Genomic DNA, 14,668 nt, shown 5'->3' with positions numbered 1-14,668 from the left:
AGATTCTGCAGCCAAGACAACAGTGATGGTGGTGACTATGCTCCATTCCTCCTGATTGTAGTCCTCAGGGATTCTTGCGGATGTGCACCAGGCAGCTAAGGACTTCCCCTTTGAGAGATGTGCAGCGTTCTTATCTAAAACAGAGGATGATTTGTACATGCTAAGGGACTCAAGTGGTTTTGAAATTCTTGGGCCTCTACACTCTGGCAACAAAGAGGGCAAACCTTATTCTAATACCAGCCTAGGCAGCAATATTACCCTTACTGTCAGTTGACCAATCTAAGAGAAGGCAAAGGTCCAAGAGGAGAAGACTGATGCCTTCTACCTCCTCAGTTTCTTCGTCTCGGCAACCTGAGGCCTCAAAGCAGTTGATTTGATTCTCTTGTCAAGGACATGCTACTTGACCTGGATCTCACTAGCCCTCCTCCACCTTTCTTGGACAGGTTATGCTATTTCCTACATGTGTGGCAGTCCATCACCTTGGAGCACTAATTCTCCACGTCAGTTTATTTCATTGCTTGTGTCTTATAAAACCAGAATCCCAAAGCACTGGAGAATAGACTGTATGCAAAAGTGATGCATTAGCCAGGATAATGGCCTACTGAGTCTTTTCTGTCTCTCACTTCTGTGGTTTCATTGGATTTTCAAGCAATAAACTTTGATGGCCTGGATAAGCCCTGTGCTAGGGCAATAATAATTTATATTCATATAGCACCTTCCATCCAAGGATCAGAACACACTTTGACAAACATTAATTTAGGTATCCTCATAATCTCCCCTCTTCCAGGTATTATCCTTATTTAATATGGAAAAAACTGAGGCACAAGGAGATAAAAGACTTGTCTATGTGATGCAGCAGAGTGCTCTAGAGAGGTGTGATTTACAAAATGCTCTAGCCTGTTGTGCTTTAGTTGTCCCTATGTAGGCCCTGCTGGTGCACTCATTAATGCAGACTAGGTACCTAGAGCACAACACATTAAAGTGCTTTCCAAATCACACCCCTTTAGAACACTTTACATGCCATTTAAACCAGCTCTAAGTGATTTTCCCAAGGACACATAGTGAGTCAGTGACGCAGCCTGTAATATAACTCAAGTCTCCAGCCATTCAGTCCTGTGCCTTAAATGCTAAACGTGTTGTGCCAAGTATTGAGTGAGGGGAAGGTGAGCCATTTGGGATGCCTAATGTCACTGTGTCCATTCGTACACCAGTACCTAGAATACTTTGATTATTTTATTCAAAGCATATTGGGGTTTCAGCTTTGGATGGGTGGGTAGAGAGAGGCCTGTGTGTGCGTGCAACACTGTGGACTGCAAAAGCAAAAAATGTTGTGCAAGGCTTTCCCCAGATTTACCCCCATGCCCGTATTAATTAGGACTCAGGTGATTGACTAGAAACTTCAGAGCTTCTGGCAGTACCAGGTTGTTGCAGCACATAGCTGGGGAGGGAAAGGACTATGCTTCTGTGATTTTTCTCAGGAGTTATTTAGATCGAGCTGTTGCTTCCTAGGTAATAAAGGTAGTTCAGTTCAGAAAACATGTTTATGTTTTGACATCTCATTGAGTTTCCTCTGATTGTTAGCAATGTTTCTCCTTCAGAATATATGCAATTCCCAGTGTCAATCAGCCTCTTTTAAACAGCTACTGCTTCTGTCTTTCAGAACATTTTAAAAATCATTCTATTTTTGATACATTCTCTAGCTCATATCGCCCCTTTCATGCTGAGGGGAGAAACTTCAGTATCACAACATTACAGTTTTCTATTTGCAGAAATAAAGAGTAAAGGAATAAATAAACTCTTCTCTGATCAGGGCATTTGCATGGAGATAAGGGGGCAGATTTTTCTACTCTGTTTCACTCCCTTTATGCCACTCAGGTGGTGCAAAGAGATCACCAGCAACTTTGCTGCTTGTGAATTCCTGGTTGTGCCAGATCCTTTGCCTCTGTCCCCGTGGTCCCTAGCACAGGAAGGATGACATTGGTGGGGACTGGAAGTAGGTGGAGTGGGCTTCACCCCAGCTATCCCCAGCTTGACAAATAGTCTCTTTGGATATGCCTGCAGTGCAATTAAAAAACCACAGCTGGCCATGTCAGATGACTCATGCTTGCAGAGCTTGAGCTAAGGGGCTGTTTAATTGCAGTGTCGAGGTTTAGGCTCAGGCTGGAGCCTGGGCTCTAGGACCCTGCAAGGAGGGAGGGTCCCAGAGCTCGGGCTGCAGTCCAAGCCTGAACATCTACACTGCAATTAAACAGCCCTTGTCTGAGCCCCATGAGCCAGAGTCTGGCCAGCGGCGGGTGCCTAATTGGAGCGTACGTATACCCTGGGAGACCATAGACAAGGTAGACCAGGGTAGACTGTTCTACCCTGGGCTGGGGATAAGGCAGAGAATCAGGAAGCGGCAGAGAATTTGGCTCAAGATCTCTCCTGTTTTTAAGATTTCATATTCTCTTGCTCCTCGGTCCTCACCTGAAGGTATCATTTTTTGTGGCCTTCATACAACCTTTGAGACCAACATCTTGTCCCAGCGTCACAGTTGGTTACTGTTAGAAATTATTCTTGTGTCCTAAGGAAAGGATTATGACTCCAGGCGGCAAATAAGCAGCAGGAACAGATGAAATTGCACAGCTTAGACTCTAAGAGTCAGTTTAAGCCCATGAGTACCCTATATCATTACACTGACTATATATTGTAGAACTGGAAATATTTATTGTAAATTAATATTTTTGCTATATCAGTTGGCTTGAAAAATAATTGAAAATGAATTTGCCATGATATTTCTTCCTAGCTCCCCTCTGAAGGCCAGCTGGGAGCATGAAAGTGATTTAATGCAAATGTATGCTCAGTCTCTTTTGCACTAAAGTAAACAGTTCTACAGTTCCCATAGTCTGGAAGTGGCAAATTCTTCTGTCATTTGTCTTGCAAGATCTGAGTTAGAGATTCTGAATTTCCTTTTGTGATGAATCAGTGGTAAATGTATACTCCAGTGTAGAGGGCAGCAGATTGATAGTAAAATTTTCAACAGCACCTTAGTGACTTAGGCTTCTAAAGGGTAGATCCACAAAGGGATTTAGGTGCTTAACTGCTTCTTTAGGTACCTAAATCCAAAATTTAGATCCTCAAAACCTCTACTCAGTTGCCACCTAACTTTATAGGTGTCTAAATTCCCTAGGCGTCTCCTTGGTGCTTAAAATTCTGCTGCTAGGCATGCGCAAAACTGCCCAAGTCTTGACACCCAGTGCCTAACTCATGTCTAAGCCCCGGCATGTTCCTCAAAGTAGACATCCTCCTGCCTATCGTACATATAGGACCCAATCCAGAAGGCTTTCTCAGAAGTCCCCTACTGGATGGGGCCTCCCACAAAACACAGTTAGAGGGGGAGGTGGTGGGGGATCTCCCTTTTTACCCAATAGCCCTGTGGCTAGAGCACTCACCCAGGTTTAGAAACGATGATTTTTTTTTTTTCAGTGAATAGTTAAGTTGTTGAAAAACGCATTTCTCAGGGAACCAAAACTGTTTGTGAATTTGGGTCAGATACAACAAATCTTGATTGGGCCAGAGAGCGAATGGAAGTCATTGTATATAAGCCCAGCGGTTAGGGTGGGAGACCTGGGTTTAAATCCCTACCCCACATCTGGCAGAGGAGGGGTTTGAACCTCATCCTCCTTGATTTCTTTGAAAGAAAGGCCTGACCTGGCTTAGGCACCTATCTCCAGGAAAGGGTTCACAGCTGTGAATCCCGAATGGAGGGATGAGCTTCCCTCCGGCCTGAAGTTAGACATCTAACTGCCTTTGAAGGGTAGGAGTTATACCACACTCCTCTCCTCAGCATTACCTATTGACTAGCGTGGACAGGGGCCCGCTCGGCATGCTGGCTTTTGTGAATCCCTTTCTTGGGCACCTAACTCTCCACATGTATTGAATAGGGAGCCTGGGCACCTAACTCAGGGCTGTGAATCCCACTAGGCGGCAGGGCCCCTAAACATTAGGCAGTTCAATGCTGAGCCTAAGTCATCATGGTGAATCCAGCCCAAAGTGCCTAAGTCACTTTTGAAAAGGGAACCTATGCTCTGAAGTCACACTGCTTTTGAAAATTTTACACTAAGAATTAAGAGAACTGGTTTCTTTTCATGGTTCTGCCCCGGACTTGCTGTCTGAGCTTGGACAAGACACTTATTCTCCTTGTGCCTCAGTTTTGCTTTCTGTAACAAAAGTATAAGCATACTCCCCTTTGTATCTATCTAGGTATTTCTACAGTCCCCATCAGCATAGTACTCAATTGACCTTGCGAGGCAGGGTTCAGTATTCTTTCTCCATTACTATAAGATTGCATGATCGTATGTCAAAGGAGAAGTTTTCTCTTTTCTAAAACTTATCCTTTTATTTTTTGTAACTCTGGAGTCGCATCTCCTTTTCTTTTTCCCCATCTGTACAGGTTTTGGCTTCAGATCATCACTTCATGGGAGGAAGAATCCGATGCCATTATTGCTTTTGACAATGTGTCTCTTAGCCTGGACTGTTATCTAACAAGTAAGTGTGCCTCTCATTAGCGATTTATTTGTGATTGGGTGAAGGGGTACAGTTGTATTCTAAATCTTTCCAGAAATATCAGGGTAAATCCCTGAAATTGTACCTGTGTGCAGATGAAGGAGACTCTTTCACTACATGCTTTATCAGTTTGCTTGAGCTTTGACTTTGCATTTGAATGGATAATGAGACATATGGTGCAGGAGTGTCCACTGCAAATCCAGATGGTGGCATCACCTGTCTACACAATATGGCTCAAAAGTCAATTTGTGGTTGCAAAACATTCGTCCTTAGCTGGTTTGTTATCTGTGACAAATAAATGAATAGAAATTGGATGCTGCCTGGGAAAAGAGGTAAACCTAGGTATTCTGTGATTGACACTAATTTCGTAAGACCATCGAGTGAAGTGTTCTTGTTGGAATGGGGCAGTTTCATTTGACTCACACAAAGATAGGTCTGAATCAAAACCCAGGATCTAAACTGTCCTCCAAACTTCAAAGAAAGTTTGGATCTAGACCTAAACTTCATGGCTGGCCCAATATCTATAGCTTGCCCAGTCAAAACACCAGCTTACAGAATCTCCCCATGCTCTGGGGAAGTTCAGATTTGGATTCAGCATTTATGGCTGACCCATCTCTAGCCTCATATGTGGCTAATTATTTAATATATAAGTGTGCTAAATTATCCCAGCATCTTCCTGCAACCTAGATCAGGAACTGATGTGAAGATGAGGTCACCAGACTTTAAATAGCAAATAAATATTGTTAACCTATCTACCATTTTAGTACCTACATGTTGGTGAGGCCCACTCTGTTAGACTGTGTCCCTTTCAGTTCTCTATTTCAGCTTATTAGCTTCATTTGCTTTGCATTTTTGTTCAGCATGCTTTCCTCCCGCCTCCTTTTCCCCTTTGTTTGTTTCAACTCCCACAGCAGCAATAAATTGCCCTTCTGCCCTCCTTTTAATATTGTTTTGCCCTGTGGCTGGCAGACAATTGACCCAGGCAGAGTGGCCATCAGCTGTAACTTACCTCCATTTGCTGAGACACACACTGTCTGAGTGCAGTCATAAACCAGACTGTGGCTTTTTTTGTGTTCTAGTCAATGGAGAGAAGACATCTCGAGATGCAGCTCCGGATTCGAGCAATCTGTTCATCAAAGGAGACAGCCAGAAAAGGATCAGATTGGAACAAAAGATTCTGGAGAGCCTCCAACTCAGCACTGTTCCCATCTCTGGTCCTGCAGGTAGGGAATTTCTCTGGCTGAGAATCATTCCAGGGCATTCAGCTTTCACAGTCGTGCAGATTTCAGTTAAACACAATGGAATCCAGTATAGTTTATTATCAAAGAAAACATATAAAGCCTTTCATAAGCCCCTGGCAAATCAAACAGATCAGAGGAAATCAAGCATCATTAGGTTGTTAATTACAACTAATTTGGTTTGTGAGCTGCAAAAGAAAGGAACATGGGTGTGTGTGAGTGGAGGGAGGTTCTTCTCAAATTAGAGTAATGGTCACTTTGAGACTGTATATTTGTTTGGCCTCTTGATTGTTTGGGGGGAAAAGCCATACTCAAAGCAAAATATACAGCGAAGTCCACATCACTAGTCCAATCCATCCTGGTCTAGTCACACACCTTTGTAGCTAATATATCTTTGCATCAACTAGTGCCACTTCCCCTCTTTTTGGCACTAGATTAAAATAATAGTGAGAGATTTTTAAAGACATCATCTCAGGCTAGCTTTAAGATGCAGCAGTTAACATAAGAACATAAGAATGGCCGTACTGGGTCAGATCAAAGGTCCAGCTAGCCCAGTATCCTGTTTACCGACAGTGGCCAATGCCAGGTGCCTGAGAGGGAGTGAACCCAACAGGTAATGATCAAGTGATCTCTCTCCTGCCATCCATTGCCACCCTCTGACAGACAGAGGCTAGGGACACCATTCTTTACCCATCCTGGCTAATAGCCATTAACGGACTTAACCTCCATGAATTTATCCAGTTCTCTTTTAAACCCTGTTATAATCCTCGCCTTCACAACCTCCTCAGGCAAGGAGTTCCACAAGTTGACTGTGTGCTGTGTGAAAAAGAACTTCCTTTTATTTGTTTTAAACCTGCTTCCCATTAATTTCATTTGGTGGCCCCTAGTTCTTGTATTATGGGATCAAGTAAATAACTTTTCCTTATTCACTTTCTCCACACCACTCATGATTTTATAGACCTCTATCATATCCCCCCTTAGACTTTTCCAAGCTGAAAAGTCCTAGCCTCTTTAATCTCTCCTCATATGGGACCTGTTCCAAACCCCTAATCATTTTAGTTGCCCTTCTCTGAACCTTTTCTAGTGCCTGTATATCTTTTTTGAGAGGAGGAGACCACATCTGTACACAGTATTCAAGATGTGGGAGTACCATGGATTTATATAAGGGCAATAAGATACTCTCCGTCTTATTTTCTATCCCCTTTTTAATGATTCCTAACATCCTGTTTGCTTTTTTGAGCGCCACTGCACACTGCGTGGACGTCTTCAGAGAACTATCCACGATGACTCCAAGATCTTTTTCCTGATTCGTTGTAGCTAAATTAGCCCCCATCATATTGTATGTATAGTTTGGGTTATTTCTTCCAATGTGCATTACTTTACATTTATCCACATTAAATTTCGTTTGCCATTTTGTTGCCCAGTCACTTAGTTTTGTGAGATCTTTTTGAAGTTCTTCACAGTCTGCTTTGGTCTTAACTATCTTGAGCAGTTTAGTATCATCTGCAAACTTTGCCACCTCACTTTTTACCCCTTTCTCCAGATCATTTATGAATAAATTGAATAGGATTGGTCCTAGGACAGTCCTTTGGAAGACACCACTTTTTACCCCTCTCCATTCTGAGAATTTACCATTTATTCCTACCCTTTGTTTCCTGTCTTTTAACCAGTTCTCAGTCCATGAAAGGATCTTCCCTCTTATCCCATGACAACTTAATTTAGGTAAGAGCCTTTGGAGAGGGACCTTGTCAAAGGCTTTCTGGAAATCTAAGTACTCTATGTCCACTGGATCCCCCTTGTCCACATGTTTGTTGACCCCTTCAAAGAACTCTAATAGATTAGTAAGACATGATTTCCCTTTACAGAAACCATGTTGACTTTTGCCCAATAATTTATGTTCTTCTACGTGTCTGACCATTTTATTCTTTACTATTGTTTCAACTAATTTGCCCGGTACTGACGTTAGACTTACCGGTCTGTAATTGCTGGGATCACCTCTAGAGCCCTTTTTAAATCTTGGCGTTACATTAGCTATCTTCCAGTCATTGGGTACAGAAGCCGATTTAAAGAACAGGTTACAAACCATAGTTAATAGTTCCGCAACTTCACATTTGAGTTCTTTCAGAATGTGAATGCCATCTGGTCCCGGTGACTTGTTACTGTTAAGTTTATCAATTAATTCCAAAATCTCCTCTAGTGACACCTCAATCTGTGACAATACCTCTGATTTGTCACCTACAAAAGCCGGCTCAGGTTTGGGAATCTCCCTAACATCCTCAGCCGTGAAGACTGAAGCAAAGAATCCATTTAGTTTCTCCGCAATGACTTTATCATCTTTAAGCGCTCCTTTTGTATCTCGATTGTCCAGGAGCCCCACTGGTTGTTTAGCAGGCTTCCTGCTTCTGATGTACTTAAAAAACATTTTGTTATTACCTTTTGAGTTTTTGGCTAGCCGTTCTTCAAACTCATATTTTCTTATTACATTTTTACACTTAATTAGGCAGTGTTTATGTTCCTTTCTATTTACCTTACTAGGATTTGACTTCCACTTTTTAAAAGATGCCTTTTTATCTCTCACTGCTTCTTTTACATGGTTGTTAAGCCACGGTGGCTCTTTTCTAGTTCTTTTACTGTGTTTTTTAATTTGGGGTATACATTTAAGTTGGGCCTCTATTATGGTGTCTTTTGAAAAGCGTCCATGCAGCTTGCAGGGATTTCACTTTAGTCACTGTACCTTTTAATTTCTGTTTAACTAACCCCCTCATTTTTGCATAGTTCCCCTTTCTGAAATTAAATGCCACAGTGTTGGGCTGTTGAGGTGTTCTTCCCACCATAGGGATGTTAAATGTTGTTATATTATGGTCACTATTTCCAAGCGGTCCTGTTATAGTTACATCTTGGACCAGCTCCTGCGCTCCACTCAGGACTAAATTGAGAGTTGCCTCTCCCCTTGTGGGTTCCCGTCCCAATTGCTCTCATGGTTGGTTAGCCCTGTTGCTAAGGTTGTTGCTATGTTGGGTCCAAATTCTTCTCATCAACTTGGCTGTGTTGTGTGGGGGAGAAAAATGTACAATGAATGGGAAACATATCTTACTCGTGAGACACTGTAAATAAAATTGCACAGGCAACCTTACTTATGGCATTTTCTAACTTTTGAGTTCTTGATTTTGCAACCATAACAATATTCTTTTACAGTATTTTTTTCTATGTAATTTGCTAGGTTTTTAAAAAAACAAACTGAAAAAAAAAATTAATTCCTTTATGTGGCATCACATTGAGATGGGGGTGGGCCATCAGTAGGACTGGAACCTTTAAATCCACCACACTGACCTCTGTCAGTTGAGCTAATGAAGTACTGATAGTGATAGTAGGTTGTCAACCTCTTTGTGGACCACTGCCAGAAGGTGATGACATGCACTTTGCCAGTGGGGTTCTCAGATATTTGCTGATAGCAGAGGCATGGTGAGTCTCAGGAATCTCTGGTTCAATTTTAGATTCTGGAAGGGAGTGTAGTCTTCTGCTAATTTCTCTTGCCTTGTCCCCTCCAACCTGTCCCTGTCCCAGTCCTCTCTTGCCCCTGCCCCTTGGTCCCAGTCCCATTTTCATTACATACCCAGTCCCAGTCTCCACTCCTCACACTTCTTATCCCAGACTCCTTGCCCAGCAAGTCCTAGTATCCTTCTCCAGGCTCACTGAGGCCCCATCTATCCCTCCTACTTCTAGTCTCTCCCATCCCTAAACCCAGTCCCAGTTTCCTTGTCCCTCCCACCTCTCCATCCAAACTCCATCTGTCCTCCCCACCCCCTTCCTGGCTCCATATTCCAATCTCTTTGCCCAGTTCTCCTTCCACACCCCAACTCCTTGTGAGATCTATCTCCCCTTCCCCCACTCCTGTTCCCCCCAGACTGGTTCATAATGCCAGTCTCCTTACTCAGCCAGTCCTAGTCTTCCCCCTTTCTCCACAGCTTTTTGTCCAATTTCAGTGTCCTCCCCCCCCCACACACACACACAACCAACTTGCTTCTATTCCCCCCATTTCCATCACTGACTTCCAGTCCCAGTCTCCACTCCTCACAGCTCCCATTCCCAGTCTCCTTGCCCAGCCACAGAGGGTCCTGTGGCACCTTTGAGACTAACAGAAGTATAGGGAGCATAAGCTTTCGTGGGTAAGAACCTCACTTCTTCAGATGCAAGTAATGGAAATCTCCAGAGGCAGGCATAAATCAGTATGGAGCTGACGAGGTTAGTTCAATCAGGGAGGGTGAGGTGCTCTGCTAGCAGTTGAGGTGTGAACACCAAGGGAGGAGAAACTGCTTCTGTAGTTGGATAGCCATTCACAGTCTTTGTTTAATCCTGATCTGATGGTGTCAAATTTGCAAATGAACTGGAGCTCAGCAGTTTCTCTTTGGAGTCTGGTCCTGAAGTTTTTTTGCTGTAAGATGGCTACCTTTACATCTGCTATTGTGTGGCCAGGGAGGTTGAAGTGTTCTCCTACAGGTTTTTGTATATTGCCATTCCTGATATCTGACTTGTGTCCATTTATCCTCTTGCGTAGTGACTGTCCAGTTTGGCCAATGTACATAGCAGAGGGGCATTGCTGGCATATGATGGCATATATAACATTGGTGGACGTGCAGGTGAATGAGACGGTGATGTTGTAGCTGATCTGGTTAGGTCCTGTAATGGTGTTGCTGGTGTAGATATGTGGGCAGAGTTGGCATCGAGGTTTGTTGCATGGGTTGGTTCCTGAGTTAGAGTTGTTATGGTGCGGTGCATGGTTGCTGGTGAGAATATGCTTAAGGTTGGCAGGTTGTCTGTGGGCGAGGACTGGCCTGCCTCCCAAGGTCTGTGAAAGTGAGGGATCATTGTCCAGGATGGGTTGTAGATCACTGATGATGCGTTGGAGAGGTTTAAGCTAAGGACTGTAGGTGATGGCCAGTGGAGTTCTGTTGGTTTCTCTTCTGGGCCTGTCTTGTAGCAGGAGGCTTCTGGGTACACGTCTGGCTCTGTTGATTTGTTTCTTTATTTCCTTGTGTGGGTATCGTAGTTTTGAGAATGCTTGGTGAAGATCTTGTAGGTGTTGGTCTCTGTCTGAGGGGTTGGAGCAGATGCGATTGTACCTCAGTGCTTGGCTGTAGACGATGGATCGTGTGGTGTGACCGGGGTGGAAGCTGGAGGCATGAAGGTAGGTGTAGCAGTCGGTGGGTTTTCGGTATAGGGTGGTGTTAATGTGGCCATCGCTTATTTGTACGGCTACCCCTCTGATACTTGCCCAGCCAGTTATAGTCAGTTTCTCTCCTCCCCTATCTCCATTCTCAGTCTCAGCAGACTCCTTGTTCCCTCTCACCATCTTTTGTCCCCTCTGCATTCAAATCAGACAAATCCCTGCTCTTCCTGAGCACTGGCAGATGGGTCATTGAGAGCCCAGGACAGACAAACTCTCAGGGATTCATTTGCTTGAGTTTCTGTTCTCCATTGCATGGGCACCTGATTTTCCTGACTGAGGATCAGAGTTATTAACAAGTTATTTATCTGCCAACTTGAAATGCCATCCTTTCTGCTGCCAGATACCCCTCCCCAGGCAGGTTGGGGAACACAGGGCCGTGGGTGGTACACGATTTATAAACCTGGTTAACAAGCTCTGGGATTTGTTCATACCTCTTCCTTCCCAGCAGGCAGCTGAACATTTACCATAGAGTAGTACCAACAGAAGGAATGTGCTGCTATTCTCTATAGCAAGCACTGTACAGCAGCAGAATGCAAGAACAAAGGTTGGGAGTTAGGGAACTGGACTAGGACTCGAGATCTAAGTTCAGTTTCTGGGGCTGCCAGAGACTGTGGGTATGTCTTCACTACCCGCCGTATCGGTGGGTAGCAATTGATTTATCCGGGATCGATATATCACGTCTCGTTAAGACGCGATATATCGATCCCCGAACGCGCTCACCGTCGACTCCGGAACTCCACCAGAGTGAGCGGCGGTAGCGCAGTCGACGGGGGAGCCGCAGCCGTTGATCCCGCGCCGTGTGGACTCCGGGTAATTCGATCCAAGATACTTCGACTTCAGCTACGCTATTTGCGTAGCTGAAGTTGCATATCTTGGATCGATTTCCCTCCTCCCCCCCCCCCCCCCCCGTGTAGACCAGCCCTTCCTGTGTGACCTTGGGCAAGTCACTAAGGGTAACATTTTCAGCAGCTCCTAAGCAATTTAGGAGCCTAAGTTGCATTTCCAAAGTGACTTAGACACTCATGAAACTAAGTCTTATGTAAATCAATGGTACTTAGGAGCCTAAAATGCACTTTTGAAAGGTGACAGAATCCTAATCCATTTAGGCACCTTTGAAAATGTTACCCTTAATCTCTCTATGCCTCGGTTTCCCATGTATAAGTGGGGATAATTTTATTGTCCTACATCACAGAGGTGTTGTGAGAATAACTTACTAATGTTTGTGAGGTGTTTAGAATCTATGATGTTATGGTACTGAAGAATTTCAAGTATTATAATCGCTTTGTTCTTTCTTCTCACATTCCTCTATCACTTCCCTTTATAATGACCCACATCAAGATCACATCTGTAAAGCCCAAGTATCCTACTGTTAAAAACTCAATCCATTCTGAATGGAGCCATTTCAGCCACCCTGTGGCCACTCTCTTACCAATCTCCCTTATGGGGAGAGTCAAGCTTGTCTGCAAAGAGCTGTGTGGAAGCAAAGAAAGAACTGACAGGAAGGGGATGCAATGCATGACAGTTCGTTAGCAAGAGTCAGGCTAACTGTAACCCTAATAACGCGAGATTTGTAGAAGCAAGGAATGTGTAAGGCAAGTGGAAAAAAACTGTGTAAAAAGTTGTTGCGACCTTGTGTAGATAATGTGTAAATAATATGGAATGTAGACTAAGAGTCTACATTAGTAAGCAAAACAAAATATCAAAATAACCTATGTATAAACAAAATGCAGCTATTGCTCATTATTGTCTGTAGCAAAAGGTATAAATGCTTGCTAAAATTGTTTACCTGTTAAAAGACCTGCTTAGCTCTCTCCCTCTATGCAATTAATAAAAAGAAAGAAAATAAAGTATCTAATTTGCTGTACCCAAACAAAAAGTAAGAACTCTGTTATTCTCCGACAATTTGGGGGCTTGTTTGGGATAGCAACGCCCGCGGAGGCACCGGCAGTTGCTATGAATCGTTCCCCTTCGAACCCCATGGCGCCACAATAGAGGTAGGAGACCTTTTGAAATCTCTATTGGGGTATCAGAGGAGGACTGTCCGTGGGGCCGTCTGTCCCTGTTGGGCTCACGCCATCCGAACTTATTGACTGTGCAGCAAGGTCAGATGCAGAGCGGCGTAGGGGAATTGTTTGCCGCCCCCTGAATGCATATGCGAGGTGCATAGGTATGCACCAGTGCTGAGGGGTTGTTACCGCCTCAGCAGGAGGGGTTTTTACCTATGCACCTCGCATATGCGTTCAGGGGGCGGCAAACAATTCCCCTACGCTGCTCTGCATCTGACCTTGCTGCACAGTCAGTAAGTTCGGATGGCGTGAGCCCAACAGGGACAGACGCCCCAAACCACGCCGGCTCCAGGGTCACAAAGGCAGACAGTTGGATCTCACTGGACAGTTAAGCTTTGCAAATGTAATCTCAGCACTGTAACTTGTATTGCCTTTGGTTTGACTATGTCTATATTTCGGCCCCAGCTGTCTGCAATTCAGAGAGGTACCTGGAAACTCAAAATAATGGGCGAAAGGCTCGGGTGGGGGAGGGGAGGGGAGGGGAGGGTAGGAAAGGGTACCCATGCTTCTTTGAACCTCAGAAAAGGTTTGTTTTGAATCTTGGCTGCAGGTTCAGGTCACTTATGTTATCCAAGCCAGTTTGCCTGTCCCTACTTTTTACCCATATTGCTATTCCTGGCCCTTTTTACAATGGCTTCTGGCATCTGGACCTTGAATAGCTCCTATGTGCAAAGAGGGGGCAATCTTCACCTCTTTGTACCTGTGGAAACAGCTGTCCCAGAGCCGGAGTTCATACCCAGGAGAGGGTAGACAGTGGTACTACCACCTTCTTCTATAAGGGCTCCTTCAGGAGAGAACAGCAATAACTTCTTGAAGGAACTTCACGGGAACCATTTTTACACAGACTCCCAGAGATGCACTAAGTCAGTACATCTCCCAGGTGCCCCAGCACCAGCCACTTTGAGCTTCTTGTGTTACGGAGCCTCTGCTCTGGATGAACTTTCCAGTGTCTGTGTCCCATTGTTCAATAAGAGAAGCAGGTCCCTGATCTCTACATTTCACACGGCTTTCATCTCTTGCTTCCTGCATCCCAGTAATGCATTTAAGAAACCTCAGGTTGAGCCTGTCAGGGCCATTAGTTTGATGACTGCATGTTTACAGTTGTGCAAGTGAACCCGCAGCATCAGCACCACCGTGACGTCCCTAAGAGTGCATTGATCAATATGAGCCCAGCCAAAAGTAATTACAGCTAATGTGATCTTTGGCTTTGTGATGGATCACAGACTGTAATGTTTCCTTCTTAACCAATCAGATTAAAACAACTATGTTTCTGTAACTAGAGAGACAATAAAACTTCAGCTTCAACTCCCTGAACTGACCCAGCTCACACAGCAGGAAGCTCAGTTTAAGAGGTGTTGTTACTCAGTTGCATGAGTATAAATCCAGAGTAACTCCATTTACTTCACCGACGCTATTCTGGATTACATCTGGGTAACTCAGAGCGGCCTCTAGCCCACAGTCTTTGTTGATTCTGTTCTTGTTCAGGAAAACCTGTTCCAGCAGAAGTAGTGAATGTTCATCACCACCAACCATCCCTATCCATTCTCAGACCAGTACATAGCAAAAGACCTTCTCAACCCTGTTCCTGCTCA

At 44.3% G+C, this 14,668-nt stretch overlaps 1 protein-coding gene across 3 annotated transcripts in view; it reads left to right on the top strand.

Annotated features, from left to right (window-relative positions):
• ALK (ALK receptor tyrosine kinase) overlaps positions 1-14,668 on the top strand; it is a 587,230-nt gene that overhangs the window by 494,191 nt on the left and 78,371 nt on the right. For all 3 annotated transcript variants that reach the window (XM_024114624.3, XM_065589314.1, XM_065589315.1), the window contains 2 exons: positions 4,433-4,527; positions 5,625-5,768. In XM_024114624.3, coding sequence (XP_023970392.3) covers positions 4,433-4,527; positions 5,625-5,768 — 239 coding nt within the window. The remainder of the gene's footprint in view (positions 1-4,432; positions 4,528-5,624; positions 5,769-14,668) is intronic.

Source organism: Chrysemys picta, chromosome 3 (assembly GCF_011386835.1).
Source record: "Chrysemys picta bellii isolate R12L10 chromosome 3, ASM1138683v2, whole genome shotgun sequence".
In the NCBI taxonomy this organism is placed as follows: domain Eukaryota; kingdom Metazoa; phylum Chordata; order Testudines; family Emydidae; genus Chrysemys; species Chrysemys picta.
Note: the sequence above shows the minus strand (reverse complement) of the source record. Positions and strands in the feature narration are given on the sequence as shown.